General features: G+C 32.7%; 1 protein-coding gene across 4 annotated transcripts in view; it reads left to right on the top strand.

Annotated features, from left to right (window-relative positions):
- Positions 1-14,896, top strand: part of Kcnt2 (potassium sodium-activated channel subfamily T member 2) — a 388,623-nt gene extending 373,727 nt beyond the window's left edge. For 3 of the 4 annotated variants that reach the window (XM_026779914.1, XM_005348456.3, XM_026779915.1), the window contains 2 exons: positions 7,944-8,028; positions 12,460-12,571. In XM_026779914.1, coding sequence (XP_026635715.1) covers positions 7,944-8,028; positions 12,460-12,571 — 197 coding nt within the window. Of the gene's footprint in view, positions 1-7,943; positions 8,029-12,459 lie in introns of all 4 variants that reach the window. The other variant, XM_026779913.1, reaches the window with a different exon arrangement.
- Positions 14,897-16,376: the final 1,480 nt, after the last annotated feature.

Genomic DNA, 16,376 nt, shown 5'->3' on the forward strand with positions numbered 1-16,376 from the left:
TGCATGCAAAATTTGAGAAGTCATTGTTTTTTACTGCTGAGTAGTACTCTAATGTGTATATATTCCACACTTTCTTCATCCATTCTTCCTATAAAAATAGTCAACTGGCCAGTGATAAATGAGAAGTTTTCATTGTTTATCTATACTTACATGTATACATAAGTGCATACACATGCACACACAAACTCTCTCACACACACATATAATCCACATTTTCTCTTTATTATAAAGTTTTATATTGAGATAATGTTATTAAGATATTTTATTTACTGAGTTAGAATTTAAAAGAAGTTGTTTTTCTTTCTTGAGCATAAAAAGTAAAATATATTTACTGAGTATTTTCATATGAAATTGTGTCAATTTTCTCATAATTCCTTCAAAGGGATTTTTCTTTTAATTTCATTATTTTCCTCTTTGAGGTGGATTGTCCTACTCAAAGACTTGCTCCAGTCAGTTACTTTTATAACTGACATTTGTAATTATATTTCTTTTACTTGTGGTGAAGACTAATTTGTGTCCAGAAATTTTAATAGAAATACATGTAATATGTAACACTAAAAAGTAAAATTAAAGCTCAGAATGATCTTCCAGAAATTCACTAATGGCTACTTGCCAGTTTGATGACATCTAAGCTGATTCAATTTCTAGTGAATTAATTTTCTATTTTTACCTTTTATGTATTGCTAAGTTACTTTCTTCTAATGAGAATATCAAACAAAAAGTTTTTCATCTTAATCTCAGCTGACTCAAGAACATTCTAATCTCCTGTTAATCCATAAGCAGAGTTGCATATCACATTCTTTTTAGAAATATGCAAATGTATGAGCCGACTGTATGGGCATCACCTAAAGAAGCAGCAGGGATTTGTACGAAATTTTTTCTTATGATTTTCTCATTCTATTTTTATGGAAATTAGTTGATTTATGCTCTTGATAATTCTTATATAACAGAAGGCATTCCGTTCATTTATTTTCTCCCTCTTTTTACATCTGCCTTGTTATGATTTCCTTGATATAAAAACATGCAATGCTGCAAGTCTGGTAGTCTGTCATCGGTACCACTGAGAGGACTGTATGCATAAAATGATTTCTAAACCAGATTGGAGTAACATTAATAGTAGAGGCAGCTGCTTAGGTATAGTAGATATAAATACCACCAAACAGAGACCACATCACAGTTACCATAATAACCCAAAATATTACTAATTCATCATTTGCTTAGAGTGCCTACCCACCCCTTCTGTCAGACACCACAACTATGCAGACCTTCAAAGTCCAATTCACCATTTTCTCAAGACCAGATACTGAGCACCCGTTTGCCCTTCAGGTCAGAAGTCAAATGCCACCAGCCCTGCAATATAACACATCTCTACTCACTTTTGCTGATCACTCACTGCTAATGCCAGAGGCTCTACCTTTTCATAGATAAACTTAAGTTTGTCAGGTACCACATTAATAATCAACACTGAGTGGTCACATGGTTATGCTTCTAGTATCTCCTAGCTGACTCTAACCCAGCCAATGAGAGGTAAAAGCAAATAGGGATCCAAATCCCATTCAACATGAAGAGTAGATATGTGTCTGTGTAAAAACTCACATCAAAAGACACTGACCTAATGCCACATGTACAGGTCACAGCAGAAACATACAAGCAGTATAAAAAACAAAGACAATATGTACCCCCACAAAGGAAAAAATCCTGCTAATCTCATTGTAATCATCTCTGGTGCAAACAGCAAAATGACCAAAGGAAGTTTCTGTAAAATAGACCACATATTGAAACACAAAGCAAACCTCAACTAATATTAGAAATTTGAAGTAACTTCTTGTATTCTGCCTACAATAGATAAACAGAAAATAATTGTAGAAAATACAATACAGAGAATACATGATCTCATAGAGATTAAATAGCCTACTATTAAATTATGAATGCATCACAGGCAAAATTAAGACAAAGATTTTAAAAATATGTAGAATGAAAATGAAAATACAATAAAATGAAACTTCTAGGACACAATGAATATAGTTGTATGGGGGAACTTTATACCTTTAAGTTCTTCCATCAAGGAAGTAGAGAGAACACAAATTAACTACTTGGTGTTGGGTGCTCCTTCGGAGTTTAGAAAATAAAAATACGCCAAACCCCAAAGAAGAATATGGAAACAATTAAAAGAATGCCAGAAATGAATGAAATGGAAAGTTTAAACAGTGCAAAGAACCACCCCACACTCTCACTCATCTAGAATCCCTATCTCATATCTCCCTCCCAACATAACATTCTTTTATAGCTCATGTGTTTGTTGTTTGTTTAACTCAGTAAGTCCAATTAGTGATGCCCATGGATGTGTGTTCATCCAATTGAAAATGGAAAACCTACCAGTGGCCACACTGCTAAAGACGTGGTTTCTTTTCCCGGCAGCCATTAGCTGCCTTGCTCCTCAGCTAGAGTAAGGTTTTGGGAGGTATTCTCCACTGCATGCTGTAATGTTTAACAGGCTTGATCTTGTGTAGCTCTGATGCAGATATGCAATTCAGGTGTTGTGAATTCATGTATGCAAATGCAATGACTTCATAGCACTTCTCCCCATCCTGGGGCTCTTACTTTCCTTTTGCCCACCTCTACAGAAATATTTCTGGAGTCTGGTGGGTGAGGTTTGATCTAGAAGTCCCATTTATGACTGAACACTCATATTTGCTTGTTCTTATCACCCTGAACAATAATGAATCTCTAAATTACCCATTTCCCACTATGATGTTTCTTATTAAGATTGGAGCAGTGTAAATCCATAAATAAAATATATTTAGAAGGCATATTAATAGCATGACCATTTATAAAAACATATTAATCGATACAGAATAGACCTATAAATAGGCCTATTACTTCCCTAGCCATGGGTTTTGAGTTTGCTTACAGTACTAGGCATGTATTCCCTCCAATTGAAGTTACAAATCTAATCAAGAGAGCAATTAATTACCCTCATAAAGAATCTGTCTATTATTGAACCTGTAGGAACATTTCGCTTACTAGGTCAGTTTTGTAACTTGCAGATTTCAACCCAATGCTGCATAAGACCAGTGAGGTATTTTCCCTCAACAGTCTGCCTAGCACCTTCTAGCAATGTGAAGTGAGTGAAAAAGAAGAGTGATCTGGTTAACTCAAGGTCAATTTCTCTGTGTCCTGAAACGAAGGTGTGTGGTGTCCTCAGCAATAGAGACTAATCATCTAATTATGACGGACATCCAAGAGCAATTCCAGTGCCTGTATTGTCTTGAGTGACTCTGGGACCTCATTCACCAATAGCACATAGGAAGTTAATACATGAATGTCTATGAGATTTTCATTTAATTACTCATGTCTTCTGGAAACAGCTTTGTTTACTAATTTGTTGTTAAGAAATAAAATTGAATGGATGAAGAGAAGGCTCAGGGGCTAAAACACTGACTGCTCTTCCAGAAGACCCAGGTTCAATTTGTAGCACTCACATAGAAGTTGACAACTGTCTGTAACTCCAGTTCCAGGGAATACAATCAACTCACACAGACATAAATGCAGGCAGAGGCAGGTGGATCTCTGTGAGTTCAATGACAGCCAAAGATATACACAGAAACCTTGTCTCAAAAAAAAAGGAAAAGAAAAAGAATTTTGTAATTGGCTTATGAAATAGTGTCAGTCCATTAGACTTCTTCATATATCCTTAAATTTTATTAACTCACCCCTACCCTTAATTCCCAGTTTCTTGATTGCTAGGAATATTAATCACTTTAAAAAGTTGGTCAATCGTACTTTTCTGTAATATTTTTCATCTTATATATCTATAACACTACTCCTGAAAGTGCCTGTGAAATTGTGTGTAATGGAAATGTCAGGTATAAAGTCTCAGAAACATGTTTGCTTGAATGACAATAGGAGATACATTAATACAGAAGAGAGAAAGCTCATGGGGCATCAACCCTATATAAATAACTACAAGCAACTAAGGAATGAGTAGAGAAGGAGAAATAGTCTTCCCTAGAGAAGAGCACTCCAATTGGTTATCCAGTGCCAAATGATCAGGTCTGAAATTATATACAAACAAGTTGCATAAAACAGACTGAACAGGTTGTATTTAAGAGTACACACATACCCAATACAGAATGACAAAGAAAATGAATCAATGATTTAAAAGAGAGAGACAGGCTGTGGTAATTTGGAGGGTTTGGAGACAATATGTGAAGGGGAAAATGGTATAATTATATTATAGTCTCAAAAACTAAAAAATTAATTATATTTATTTAATTTTTATTTAAATGATATTATTTTTCATTTGCACTTTTTGTCTTTTCAACTCCTTATTCAAATTGTTTGGGACTAGAGTTTTACTTTGCAGTTCTTCATAAGTTTTTGCTAATAACCCCTTGTCTGATGTACGTAGCAAAGATTTTCTCTCAGCTGTGAACGGAGTAGCCCTGCTCTTCATTCCTTTGGCTGTGCCAAGGGTGTAATGCAGTCTGTTCACTGATTTCCTATCTCACTGAAGCCCTCTTTGGAAGCGATTTTCCATACTTCAATCCTGAAGTGTATCCCCTGTGCTTTCCTCCAGAAGTTTCAACACTTCATGTTTTAAATTAAAGTATTTGTTGTATTTTGAATTGAGCTTTATATAGGATGAAAGACATGAACCTAAATTTATTGTTCCGAGGGTGCATATCTAGTTTTGTCAGCACCATTTGTTGAATCGCCTGTCTTTTTCTACTGTGTGTGAAACAATTTCAAGAGCACCGATTTTAAGCATATGGCATTTTTTAGTTTTCTATGGCCAGAGTTTAGCTGTGTGGACATAGTATATTAATAGAAGATTCTTAATACATTTCTGATGCTAGGAAATAGAAACTTGATTCTCTGATGTCATACAACCAAATATAATGCAAATCAAATCAATTATTAGTATGTATTATATTCTGGTTTGGGCACAACCATGTGTATTCATGTCTGCCATGGCTAATGATAATTATGTCAGGCTCTTAATAATCTATCAAACCTACTATATTCATCCTTATAGAATTGAGAAATAAAATATAACCACAGAAAATGACTATTTGATACCAAAACAGTAGTGCATGGCCAATAAAACATTGATGAATGTCTCTTTGAAGCAAGTTAAAATAGACTTTAAAACTTGCTTATTAATTCTCAAGTGCAAAATCACAAAGAGAAGAAGGTAACAGCAGGCCTTTTCACAAAGCGTGGCAGACAAACTGTGGGTCAAGCTGAGCTCTATGGCAACGCAGACTTGAAAGAATGGCTTTGAACTCAACAACTACTTTTAACCTAAATCAAAATGATGGCATTCCACTCCACGAGGACTAGTCATTGAGGAGTAGAGAAAAAAAAACTGGAATTGCTGGTTCTGATTGTGGCCACATCTATGCCTTGATTTAAAACATGTGAAATCAGAGTGTATTATCGACATGTTTTATATCAGTCTTAGAGCCAGTTGCACAATTAACGTGTTCAGATCAAAATATTGACAAAATAATTGCATCTACTCTTAGGAAACCTCATAATTATCTTGATTCATTTGTGACAGACAAATGAGACCATCACTGCCACTTGACTTTTATTCAAAAGTAACTAAAGAGCGCTCTGTTAATGACAGAATGTGGCTGGGTATCTACACTGAGCAAGAGGTGTTTTGATAGAGTTGCCTTCTTTGTACTGCAGTTCAGGACCATTTTTGTTTATTTTAGATTCTGAGTTGCTCACATCCAAATTAAATGGAGATTTTTCTAGTATAGCTACTGCTTTTCAGAGCGTTATGACTTAGGGTCCAGAGAATACCGTCAATTGGAGTTCCTTTGAAAAGAACTTGTTACAATTCACATTAAGATAATACTTTTTTCAAGAAGAATGCATAGACGAAACTTACTTTTCATAGAGATATATGATCTTGATAAACTCATGTCAGTATAATGTGATTTATAACTATTGGTAACCATTTTTGGAGTAAATATCATTTTTTTTTAATTTGGTTTTCAAACTCCAGTCTGCTGATTTAGCCATCTCTCCTTACATATGAATCCCAGGTTTAGCAAATAAATATGCTGCATTCCCAGCTGCATTTGACTTTTAGATACTTTCCAGTGCTTCAGAAATTATTTTAGTGTTTCACATGACATCTTTAGGCTATATTTGTTATAAACTGTTTGTTTGTAGATATTAGCTGTGGTTTATATATCCTTAAGCATTCTTTGTGGGTTTTTTTTTTTTTTGGCAACCCTAATCCTAAAGGGGAAAGATACAGTTGTATTTCTGGATCTATTTCAACAATTAACAACAAACTATGTTACTTTATTTGAATATCAATTTAATCAGTTTGGAATTGAAATATTTTTACTGCTAAACTTTTGGTAGGCTCGTCTATTCTGCAATTTGTCTGTCTTGTAGGATTCTAACTTTGAATTTTAGGCTTTAAAGAAGATTTGCATATCAATTGAATTAAAGCAGAATATATTATGACATTAAAAGAGCATTATTTCTACTGAAATGAATATAATGAATAATATTATTTTGTGAAAATAACATTTTAGTACAGCAAATTGTTTATTAGGTTCAGCCACGCTGGCCTAACATGAACTTTAATGAAATATATAAATATCGAGGAACTGTCTTTGGTAAGAAATAATTTTAGACTTTTCTTCAAACTTCATAATACAATTTTGTTTTCAAAAACTATATTTATTTATAAGTATAGTAATTAAATAAATACTAATAGTTTAGACTTTTTTCTGATTTTAAGTATATCAACATACTTTATCCTTGGAAAGAAAGGTAATCATTGAAGTATGTATCCACGTGGCTTTATCATTGTATCTTTTAATACACTTAAAATGTTAAATATCAAGATCTACAAAGTTTTTCACATTTTAAAAATGATTATGTTTATCCTCTTTTGTGTTTTTGAGCTTTTAATTACTATATCTGGCACTTGAAGTTGTGTACTTTTTAAAAACTGATGTTTATTTAAGTCATTGGAGGTGAATATTCTAATACAGGTTCAGTCTTGGTGCTTTGTGGTGTCCCCTTGTCTATATCACATCAGAAGAGATGAGCAGATAAAATAGAACCTTCCGGAGTAAGCTCTAATGCCCACTAGTGTGCTGCAGGGGTTGAAGACTTACTCTTTTAAAATAACTTCTTCTTTTAAGAACTGACTCAGGACAAAGTCCAGTGCTCTGAGGACACTGACTTCAGTTCTCTCACACAGTACCAGCAATTCCCAATATGGCCAATAAGAAAAGAAAATACTTATGATTGTATACTCCTTAAAATATAAGGTTGATTTCTTTTCCAATTGATTTTTTTGTATTCTTAAAAAGCAAATCATGCCATGAAGGCATGCGTATTAAAGATATATATGTGTGTGTGCGTGTGTGTGTGTGTGTTTGTGTGTGTATATATATATATGTATGTATTAAACTGTAATACATACATACATATATATGTATTATATGTAATATATGTATTACAGTTTTTAATACCTTTTAAATACATATGACTAGATTCTTTTTCAGGAGATTTTTATGTCAATGTTCTATGGAATGATTATGTTTACTTCTAATTATTTTTAATTATTATAAAGGGAAATGAATCAAGTAAATATCTCATACCTATTTTTAGTAGAAAACTTTAATTGCAATGACTTTCAGGAGAGAACGTAATTATGGTTACACTGAACAGAATTAGGTACTTTATTTTTATCATCTACTGGAACAAAAAATAGGTACTTTGCCAATATTTCAGATGACAGAAAAGTGAAAACCAAACTTGCATGCATTAAATACAAAACAGAACCAAAAGCAACTTCAGTAAGTTCTCATTGACAACTTAATGATTTAAACACAAATATAATGATTTCTGTGATTTTGTGTGAATCCTAACAGACATTATACTTATTTATCTTGCAGATGAAATGAATGATCATCAAAGCACCCTATCCTACATCCTGATTAATCCATCTCCAGATACCAGGCTTGAGCTCAATGATGTTGTGTAAGTTGACCTCATATTAGGGATTAGGGATATATAAATTACAAATCTATCTTCTATTTTATTTTACTATTATAATCCCTTATTATTATCATGAGCATGCTTGGCAAAAGATAATTCTGATGAGCATATCCTGTGTTTCTCTGTGTAGTACTATAAAGTATAGAATTGTTGTAAAGAAGGTTTGTTAACTGACAAAATAGTAGCATTTTCTATTCTCTAGGCAAATATGCATTTGTAAAACAAGAAAATCTATACTATGTTGTAGAACAGCTCGAAGAAAAAGGGGAGCACCTAACAGTATATATATATATGTAAAGATATTAAAATTTCCACAAAAAATACTAAAATGGAATACAGGAGGAAAGGGGTAGAAAGAGGAACACATTCATTAAATTGTGGTCAATCTTCCTAATGCAGCAACCCTTTGATAATAAAATTTCAAAACACATAAAAATAAAGATATTTCTAATTAGATAAGAGAAATATTGTTACAGGATCTTTGATCATGCTATTAACCCTGAGGTTGCATCTGTATTAAGTAAATAAATTCAACCTTGGGTCAGGAGGCAGAGCCAGCAATTCCATGACAGAAATTAATTATAGCAAATCAGAGAGAGTCTGGAAGATAGAGAGATGCACAGAAAGCAGTAGAAAGGACTTTGAGCATGGTGGTCTCTCTAAGATTGATGTTGTAGAATGACAGTCTTTCTGTGAAGAGGGAAGGTCAGCTAGCTGCTCTTCAAATTGCTCTGAGCTAGCAGGTTTTCTCCTCAGCCTATGATTCCTGCATCCTATTGATAAATAGAACTAAGGAGAATTACTTGAAAACTGATTTTGGTGGCAGCAGCAGAAGGTAGACCAAACAGGATATAAATTTCACACACTGCGGCTGCCAGAGAAGTGGGACAGTAATGGCAGAGCCACAATTACTGAATGAAACTGTTATAGATTCAGGTGCTGCCACTGTACTGGTGGAAAAACAACAAAATATGATGGTTTTGTTTTGTTTCTGCTTTTATACTTGTGTTGTCTTCTAAAATGCAGTATATCTTGAAGAAGTTTCTATATGTTGAGAAGTAATTGAGAAGCAATTGGTGAAGTAAATATCCTATAAATGTCAGTTAGCACAATTTAATACATGATATAATTAACCATAAAATTCTTATTGATTTAGTTGATTATCTTTATATACATAGTAGTAGTTTGTTGGATCACATGTGCTTTTACTTCTATTTCTGTAAAGAGAATTTCCATATTGTTTTAATTATGGCTACACTAACTAAAATTTGTATCAATAGTAAGTAAATGAATATTTCTTTGTCTATATCTTTAGCAATATCTGATCTCTGATCTTTGTATACTAGCCATTCCAAAAGATGTGAAACAATAATCACTCTGTTTTGATTGGTATTCACCTAATGATTGAATGTTGTTAAAAAAATTATTCTTACCAGGAATTTGTCTGAGAACTTGTTTCAGGTCATTTGTAGACTTTTAACTGCATTAATACCTTTGGGATTTTGCTGTTTTTAAGTTGGATGAACTCTCTCTATATTCTAGACATTATATCACTTGTTGAATGAATAATTCAAAAACCATCTTCCATTTTGTAGTTTATACTTTGTTAATCATTCTTTGACTTGCCAATCTTTTTGTCTTGTTATGATCCCATTTGCAAATTTCCTTTTTCTTCATGTACTCTTTGGGTTCTGTGATCTTGTAAGAATTAATTCTATTACTCTGTATGTCTTCATAGTATAAAAGGAGACACATTTAAATAATTTACTGGGATAAAATGAACATACAATTCATACATTTAATATATACAAGTTAATGTCTTTAAATATTTCCAATGGCAATGGAGAAGTTATCACAATTCAATTTTGGATCATATTATTGAGCATTAAAGAAGTCGTGCACCATAGATGGGTTAAGCTACCCATCTCCATCATCTTATCCTCCTACTTTTACTTCTGCACTTACTTGTTAGTCTACATTCTATCTTTATTTGCTTTCTTTTACTAGCACGTTTTCACGTAAATAGTATCACAAAGTATTTACCCTTTTGTTATTCTATTTCTTCCTTGAAAAAATATAATAAAGGATAAATCATGTGGCAGTAACACTATATTATATACATATGTATAAGTATGTTTACTACTTCAAATTAAATATAAAACTTTCCAAGCTATAACTAGAGCATTTTTTTACAAAGCATACAATAAACCAGGAGTGCTTGAGAGAAATTTCCTACTCCTTGAACACTCTCACTTTTATTAAATTTAAGCAAAACATCAACTTAAGTGCCACAATAATATGTTCCTCATACAATTGCAGTGACTATATTCGTGGCCCTGAGAGAAGGCCTAGTAGAACTCAAGCTATGGCACATTCTAATATCTACCATGGTATGTAGCAGATCAAAGGAGAACCAAAGGAATGTGCTCTGTCAAACTCTGACTTGTAGTGTTTGTCACACCATCAATGGATTTAGTGGATAGTGAATTATACTTGTACCTTTTGTGCTTTCTTTCTAAAATTTTGCTTCTAGAAGTTCATTCCAAATGAAAGAGCAACATTAACTTGATTCTAAAACAATAAATCACTGGATGAAAAGTCGTTAAATGGCTTGAGGTTTGCTATTAGTTTTCTTCATTGATCTACAATGCTATTAAAATTTTAAGTAGTTAGAAGCGGTGTGCATAGACAGTGAAATTCTGTTAATGGATCCAAGGATACTAATTTAAACTTTCATTTGATTGAAGAAACTGGACTGAGGTGCTTTCATTGTACTGATTATGATGTACTCTATGAGAATTTTTTCCACCTACATTTTAAAGAGTATAACCATTGTTAGGTACTTGTTTTTAAACTAGCTTCCTGATTTATTTTTTTTTTTACTTCCTTGTAAAGGTATTATAGTAACATGGATTTCTCCTTTCATTTTCACCTGAAACATGACTATCCTAGAAAGCCATTGTTTAATAACCTTCATTATCTCTGTGTTGATTTTATTTCTAACTTTACCTACTACAACTTTCTGTTCTAACCAGATGTTTAGTTAAACTCCTTTATAAAAGTGTACCAGGAACCGTCCTTCCTCGGTATGTGTCCCTCCCTATTTAAGTTAGTTTGTCATTATCTTCCTGCTTTTGATTTATCAAGTCTATTTTTTCTTAAAAAGGATTAACCCCAAATCCTTTAATAAAGTATTATCCAGTTCTCTTCTTTTTATGGGCTGTTTAGAATCCATTTTCTTCTTTACATCTGCTCCATAATTTACACACACACACACACACACACACACACACACACACACACACACACACGGTATACTGAACTGGTAGCATGTACTAATCACATATAATTTCACAGCATGAAGAACCATCCCCCTCAGAGAAATCCAAATATTATTGAAACATTTGTGTTTTTCAAATGTACATTTTCTTATTTACTCCTAGAACTTATTAATAATGATTTTTAAAGAATAACATGTTGACTCTTGCATTTAACCAAATAAGTTCCAGAAAGAGGAAAGAATATCCCCATAATTTTGAAGTTAGCCTTGCCTACATAGCAAGTTCCATGCCAAGTAGGACTAGATAATTAGACAAAATGACACCAATAGACAAACATAAGGAATAAGTAAAGACATATAAATAAGCCTGTATACTTCAGTATTATTATGTTAAATACAAGACAAACAATTTTCCAAATAATCAAAATGTTATCTAGCCATAATATTTTCCATAATGATACTTAACTTCACAAACTGGAAAGACTTTCCAACCACCTAAAAAAATTTTCTTTTTTTTTGTTTCTTTGTTTCTTGGTTTCTTTCCTTCCTTCCTTCTTCCCTCCCTCCCTCCCTCCCTCCCTCCTTTCTTTCTTTCTCTTTCTTTCTTTCTTTCTTTTTTGGGTTTTTCAAGACAGGGTTTCACTGTAGTTTGGTTTTTGAGTTGTCCTGGAACTAGCTCTTGTAGCCTAGACTGGCTTCAAACTCATAGAGATCTGCTTGCCTCTGCCTCCCAAGTGCTGGAATTAAAGGGAGGTGCGCCACCACCACCCAGCATTACAACAATTTCTTAATTGTATAAATGATAAAAATAAGTGGAAGAGTAATTAAGTACTGACATAACAATGGTTATGATGTAGATAGTAATAGAAGCCAGTATTCATGGGACAAGGTTGGAAGGATAAATAAATTATGGAGCATAAACAAATTGGAAAGAGTAAAACTTAATTCATTAGCATTTGCCATTTAATCATATCAGGCTAATTACAGTGAACCTTTCTTTTGGTTATTTATAAAGTAACATCTTAGATAACTTACAGATAGAATATATAATTAGTGAATATTTCTAGTGACACCCTGAATTAAGGTTACCTTGATTTACTAATATAGCTTCCTGCTTTGTTTTCCTTTGGTAGATACTTGATCCGACCAGATCCACTGTCCTACCTTCCAAACAGTGAACCCAGTAGGAAAAACAGCATCTGCAATGCTGCTGTTCAAGATTCTCGGGAGGAAACTCAACTCTGATGAAAAGAAAATAAGGGATCTTATTTTCACTACAGGGATCTTGCTTGAAATCACGAAAATGTTGTGATGGTCCTACGAAACTGACTGGAATGTATTCAATTTCTTACCTTTCTTCTATTCAAAAACAAAATGTATTCTCTTAGAAGTACAGATCATTTTGGAACTTCATGTGGTATTTATTGACATTTCCCTGGTTAGTATTTAAATTTCAGCAGTGGGGGATTCTGAAAATGACTATAAAATACAGAAGTTAAAATCTGATATTTAACTGTTCAAGAACTATCAGAATTGTATGCATCCTGTTTTAAAACATTAATAAGACTATAAAAATAAAGAAATCCATGCATATTCAGTGTATCACAAGGGCACTGAAGTCTGCTTTTCTCCTTATAATCAAATATGTCATTATATTGTTTAACTTTACTGTTTCTAAAATTGAGCCCAATAAGAATGTATGCTTATCTCTATCCAGAGATTAATCGCGAACTTCTGTGGGTGACTTCTGTCTAGGAATCATAGTTTTCTTCAGAATAGATCATTAGAGTCATTTATGTCTGTCTGTCCATATATTATTGTGTTCATTTTAGAAGCCAACATATCCATAGCATGTTTAATTATTCAGAAGAAACTAAAACACAAAGAACTATTAATCATCTGGACTTTTTGGTAGCTTCATATCTAATGCACATTTTATGCTGAGAAGCATTTATTTAAGAAAAAAATATATTTTCTCCTAAAAAATACCTTACATAGAGAAAACAATGCATATCTTTTCAGTTAATATGAGAACTGGAATATCTCCCATAATATCAGATGGGCAATGATGTCTTATATTGCTGTAGGCTTTAATATTTTTCATTTAGCTATATAGAAGATTTCACTAAGAAAATGGGTCCAAGTTTAAAGGAAGAGTATTTATACATTTTATGGACCACTTTAAAACCTTTAGCATTCTCCAAATGTCTTTGATATTAAAGACTTACACTTAAAATCTGATTTAATATAAAAATATTCAAACATATGTATACTTCAACATTGTAAGGAAAATATCATTAATATAGATAGTTCTTCTATTTTAATTTTAATATGAATTATTAAGCATTTGTCAGATAATTTTAATATAGTACTTTTGTCTTTATCCCCTATTTTTTTCTCATCATAAATACAACAAAACTTATGAGAGAATAAATGTATACACACTTTGCCAAATCAAATAGAGTAATAAACTGTTCCCATGACAGATATACTAGTACATTTCAAAAACAACAATTTTAATTTCTATCTATTTATTTATTCATGAGCATGACACTTGCACCCTAAAATAGTCCATGTAAGAAATGGATTTTTTCCTTCCTTATCATAATGAAATAGATCACAGAAAAGGAAAACAAATTCTTTTAAGAAAATGAAACCTAACATCCTCCCAATACTTATACAAAAAAACACAAACATAAAATGTGAAATTAAATTTTCTAGTCATTTTACAATTTGACAGGAGAATATAGTATGTATTTTTTATTACAGTACTTTACATTACCCATAATTTAGAATAAGAAAAGCATGAAGGATTCCCTCAAAATAGAGAGATGCTTTAGTCTTCCAAGAAGATTGGTTTGAGCAAGTTACTTCAAATTGAGAGCATGCCTTCAAACGTCATGATTGTATGCAAGCGTGTGTGTATGTTATCTATGTGAAATACAACTGAAAAACTCCACATGATGTTAAAATTGGAAGCAGGATTGAATTATTGTATGGAATAGATAAAACATACTGAATATACTGACTTATTTCACTTTTGGTTATCAGTAGTCAAGTAAGATATTTCTTTTGATTGACATTTTTTTATTCCATTACAGTTCTTTTAAGAATAAATGTCAGATTTTAAACATCTTCTCTTTCCCAATGAGCTCCGAAGTTTAGTATTTTTACATTATGACAGTTGCTAAGACTGGAATTTTAAGCTAGGATATGACTATATTTCCTATAAAACTAAAAATTTTGTTTCATAAGTTTTAAAATAATTATTTTTGATTATTAATATGACCCAAATTTAATATTTGACAGAATTAATATTGCTTGATATGAAAATAATAGTTTATAGTCTTTCCAATTATTTAAAGAATAAATGATGCTTATAAAAGACTTTCAACAAACTGTTGCCTTTTTAAAATGATTACACTTGCACATGAAAATAAAACATGAAGTAATTGTGCTCTTAGCCCTTTGAGAATTGGTTTGGTTTATTGTCTATGTGCCATTTTTGCTACTAGTTTTACTGAACTGCTTTAAAATAGATAATAAAATTATTTCTGATGATGATGAAAATCTCTTGATTTTATGGCAGATCTCTGTTTTCACAACTTATGTTTGAAACTGTTAAAGTATTTTCTCATTTTTAAATATCAAACCCAAAATAAATGTGAAAGTCACTCAGTATAAAAGAGAATGAAAAATACTGTTGGATTACTTTTTAACAATATAGTCTGTGGAAAGTTATTGTGGGGGAAAGATGGGTAGAGAAAGAAAAGATATGCACAACAGGAAGAAAATGATAAAGAGGGTGTGGGGGAGGAAATAAACTTATTTGAGTACCAAAAGAATGATATATTTTATATTTTACAAAACAAAGTGTCAAGTCCTGATATGCTCATTTATAAAATCCAGAAAAATTACTACCTAAGTGAAAATTAATATGGTTTTAAATGTTGAGTGGTCCTTTCTTTCAGGCAAACACTAGACATTTTTCATCCTGTTTCTGTTGCTATGGCTCCTGGAAGAACCTCGAAGATTGCTTAATGAGAACGTAGACTTAGCCATGAGAATAGAAAAAGCAAGTAGAGAACAAAGTCACAGGAACAGTAGGGCTGTATATTCTCTGAGATTACATGCTGTCTCCCATATTTCCTAATCATTATGTGAAGAAACCCAGTGGGTCTAAACAGTCCCTGGAAACATGTGTTCTGTCCACTCTAAGGACTGGCTACTGGAGCAGTGTGATATCTGGGAATCAAAACCACTCTAGATTTTACAGCATGGTCTATACTTAGGGTAAGGACTGTTGTAATATACAGTGGTTATTACTAGTGACTCAGAGACACTCTCAGCATAGAGAAGTGGATCTTGGGAGAAGTGCTACTGGTGAAGCATTCTTCAGAACAATTTTACCTAGAACCTTGGAGCAGAGTTCTAGAGAATTCATCTACTTCAGCAATGATTGTGTGAGATCCCACAGTGCTGCCTTCAAATTAACCTAGCATGTGTCTGAAGACTTTCTCCCAGAACCCTTTTTCTTGACTCTAATGCTGTGTATACTGTTTACATACTACATCATAATCTTCACATTCTCTTTGATAACAAGTCTAATTCTGCATTCCCTTAAGAGTTAATTCTTCACCACCAGCAATTTCCACTTGCCCTGAATAGAGATTACTTGGCCACCATAGTGAAAGAATGATAAGAGACAAAAAACTCCTTTAAAAAAAAACATTAATTTATGATACTTATACCCTGGTTCAAAACTTGAACTCCTGGATTTGACAAAACACAAACAGAAGCAAATGTATCAGCATTATTCTACTTCATCAAATTCCAGTCTGGACACTAACTCTAGGGAGATGTTTACTTCCAGCAGGAAGAAACAGTACAACATACATGGTCACCCAAGGAAAAAAAAACAGTATTTGCAAATCTAAGAACAGAATGAGGGGAAATACAAACTGAAACCGCAAGTGATCCACGCAACTAATCAAATCAGAGCAGATCAAACTGGACATGGAATGGAGCAGGGCCACAGTTCTGCAATTCT

The sequence above is a fragment of the Microtus ochrogaster genome, chromosome 6 (genome assembly GCF_000317375.1).
Source record: "Microtus ochrogaster isolate Prairie Vole_2 chromosome 6, MicOch1.0, whole genome shotgun sequence".
Lineage (NCBI taxonomy): Eukaryota > Metazoa > Chordata > Mammalia > Rodentia > Cricetidae > Microtus > Microtus ochrogaster.